Here is a 2,836-nt window from a genome sequence, read left to right as displayed (position 1 = left end):
TACCTCCACAACATCATCTTCAACATTCAAAAACTTAATGAGAAAGTAATTTGATCGTCATTAGACTGGAGAGGTGCCATTTGTTTTTATTTTCCTGTTTGCTGGTTATAGTAATAGTTGTAACAGATATCGTGGTTTCTATAATGAAAATCGAAGAGGAAACTCACTTTATCAAAAAAAAAACTAAAAAAAACTGAAGAGTGCACTAAACTGAACAGATGCAGATCAAAAGAGTTTGCTCGAGACGGCGAGAACCAGTGGGAGACAAGTTGCAGAAGCCATGTGCAAGACAATCAAACACTGGAGTGGAACTATATGTACTTTATTGCTAACCAGCACCGCCAAGCCTTGCTTTTATCCAAGCTCCCGATAATTAACATGCTGGAAATGGTAGTATATGTTGCCACGAGCATTGAACCATCACTTTGCTTTGCTGGACATGCTAATGACTGTGTTTCCATGAGCACTCACTTTGCCTTGCCGCAGTATAGAGTTGGCATCAAGGAGGTGTAAAAAAAGAAGAGTTGGCATCGAGGAAAAGGCAAGTTGCCACTGAACACGTTGGAAACAATTCGTCCTCGACGTTTCCGATGTTTGCGTGATCCACCATCATGCATGCAGTGAGTGTAGTCAACTAGTCATGCAGTTCATTGCAAATCTTGACCCTCAGATAAAAAAGGAAACACATGCATGGATCCCCTCTATTCTTAGACGACCAGATGTTCTGGAGACACATTTTTATTGATTCGCGCTATTTACAGAACAAAATCGCTCCAGTTTGCATGCAGCCTGCGCAAAACCACGGAAGCGCAGCAGCCTACCCGATGCTACTAGCTAGCTATACATGCTGCCGGTCGCAGAATTACTACGCGGCCTTGGGCGGAACCACAATGGGGCTCCGCACGATGTGGTCATCGGAGACCCACTTCAGGTTGCCCTCGGCGCCGGCGACGCTCGGCTGCCCCGCCCACCGCACCGTCACCGTGAAGCTCTGCTTCTCCTTGGCCTCCGTGAACCGCAGCATCGGCGGCTGCACCGTCACCGACACGTCTTTGGGCATGTCCACCACGGCGGTGTACACGGAGTTCGGCTTCCCGACGTTGGTCACCGTGCGGTTGACCGTGATCGGCTGGGCCAGCAGGTTGACGACGAGGGACGGGTAGTTCAGCTCTGCCTCGGTGGTGGCCTTGAGGTTGGCGCAGGTGACCGGGCGGTGAGCGATCTCGGTAACGCCCTCGTCGCCGAGGCCGAGGCCGCAGAGGTAGGGGAGGTAGTCGTCGGCGTGGAGGTCGTAGACTAGGCCGGGGTCGAAGGCGAGCGCGGGGTTGACGTAGCCCGCGCCCATGGCGTAGAAGGTGGCGTGGCGGTACTGCTCGTCCTTGAGGGGCACGCCGGTGCGGTCCACTGCGTCCGACGTCGTCATGATCGCCGATTTGATCGCCGCCGGTGACCAGTCCGGGTGCAGGCTCTTGATGAGTGCGGCGATGCCGCTCAGGTGCGGCGTCGACATGGACGTGCCAGACTCCACGAAGAAAGACAGGCCGACGCCCCCGTCGGAGAACTCCGTGTGCGACTCGCTCGGCGCCCACGCCGCGAGTATGTTCATGCCGGGCCCCGTGATGTCCGGCTTCAGGATGCCCGGGCTGGCCTTGCTCGGACCTCGGGACGAGAAGAACGTAACGGCCGGCGCCGGCAGCGCGCCCATGACTGTGCCCTTGAACGCGATGCTCGCCGTCGGGTTGGCCGTGGAGTTAATGTAGGCCGCGATCTTGGTCCCGGCATCGTAGCTCAGGTGCGTCGCAGGGAGGACATGCGGGTCGGCGAAGGTGGTGTACCCTTCGGCTGCTCTGTTCATGACGATCATGCCCAAGCCGCCGTACGCGGACACGGTCTGGCCAGCTTCGATGCGGCCGTTTAGGCCTCTGCTCTCGCAGAGCACCACCTTGTCGCTCACCTCGGCTCCGCGCAGCACGCTGCAATCACGGCTAGTGTCGGAGCCGTCGGCGCCGGGGTACACGAGCGGAAGCGGCTTCGCGGCGGAGTTGTTGCCCGGCTGGAACAGGGACTCGCCGTCGAACTCCTCGCCGTTGCCGAGCCTCACGGTGGTGCGTATCGCGCGGTCCATGGTGCCGGCCGCGACGGTGAGCATCCAAGGCGCCCCGTTGCCGACGGAGCCCGGGTCCGGACCGGCGTTGCCCGCCGCGCAGCTGACGAAGATGCCGCGCTCCATGGCCTGGAACGCCGCGATGGCGATGGGATCGTAGTTGAACTGCGTGCCGGATTGCGCGCCGATGGAGAAGGACAGCACGTCGACGCCGTCCTTGACGGCGGCGTCCAGCCCAGCGATGATGTCCATGATAGAGCAGCGGCTGCGAGTACAGACCTTGTATATCGCCAGGTGCGCGTGCGGCGCCATCCCCGAGGCCGTGCCGTCCGCGTTGCCCCGGATGTTGGCGTTCTCCACGAAGTTGCCCGCGGCCGTGCTGGCCGTGTGCGTGCCGTGGCCCGCGTCGTCCACCGGCGGCGCCGACGAGTTGACGGCGGCGCTGTCGAACGCGCGCGCCCCGATGATCTTGTTGTTGCATCCGCCGCCGGCGACGGCCTTGAACTCGCACGTGCCCTTCCAGGTCTTGGGCGGCGGCTCGAGGCCGTCGTCGCCGAAGGAAGGGTGGCTGGGCAGGATCCCCGTGTCCAAGATGCCGGTGGACTTGCCGATAACGAGATTGAACGAGGTATTGGGATACCGACGATTGAATCTCGGGCAAGTAACGTACCGATTGACAAAGGGAATTGCATACGGGATTGATTGAATCCTCGACATCGTGATTCATCCGAT

At 59.2% G+C, this 2,836-nt stretch overlaps 1 protein-coding gene across 1 annotated transcript; it reads right to left on the bottom strand.

Moving 5' to 3' along the window:
• Positions 1–722: 722 nt before the first annotated feature.
• LOC123123869 (subtilisin-like protease 4) lies at positions 723–2,435 on the bottom strand. Its single transcript, XM_044544514.1, has one exon. It carries the CDS (start codon positions 2,414–2,416, stop codon positions 866–868), a length of 1,551 nt encoding a protein of 516 aa, XP_044400449.1. The 5' UTR covers positions 2,417–2,435; the 3' UTR covers positions 723–865.
• Between the last annotated feature and the right edge of the window lie 401 nt (positions 2,436–2,836).

Source organism: Triticum aestivum, chromosome 1B, assembly GCF_018294505.1.
Source record: "Triticum aestivum cultivar Chinese Spring chromosome 1B, IWGSC CS RefSeq v2.1, whole genome shotgun sequence".
NCBI lineage: Eukaryota > Viridiplantae > Streptophyta > Magnoliopsida > Poales > Poaceae > Triticum > Triticum aestivum.
The sequence above is the reverse complement of the archived record's forward strand: the minus strand, read 5'-3'. Positions and strand labels throughout refer to the sequence as shown.

Coding starts and splice junctions, on each gene's coding strand:
- LOC123123869 (XM_044544514.1), bottom strand. CDS start 2,416: ATGGCGCCGCACGCGCACCTGGCGATATACAAGGTCTGTACTCGCAGC.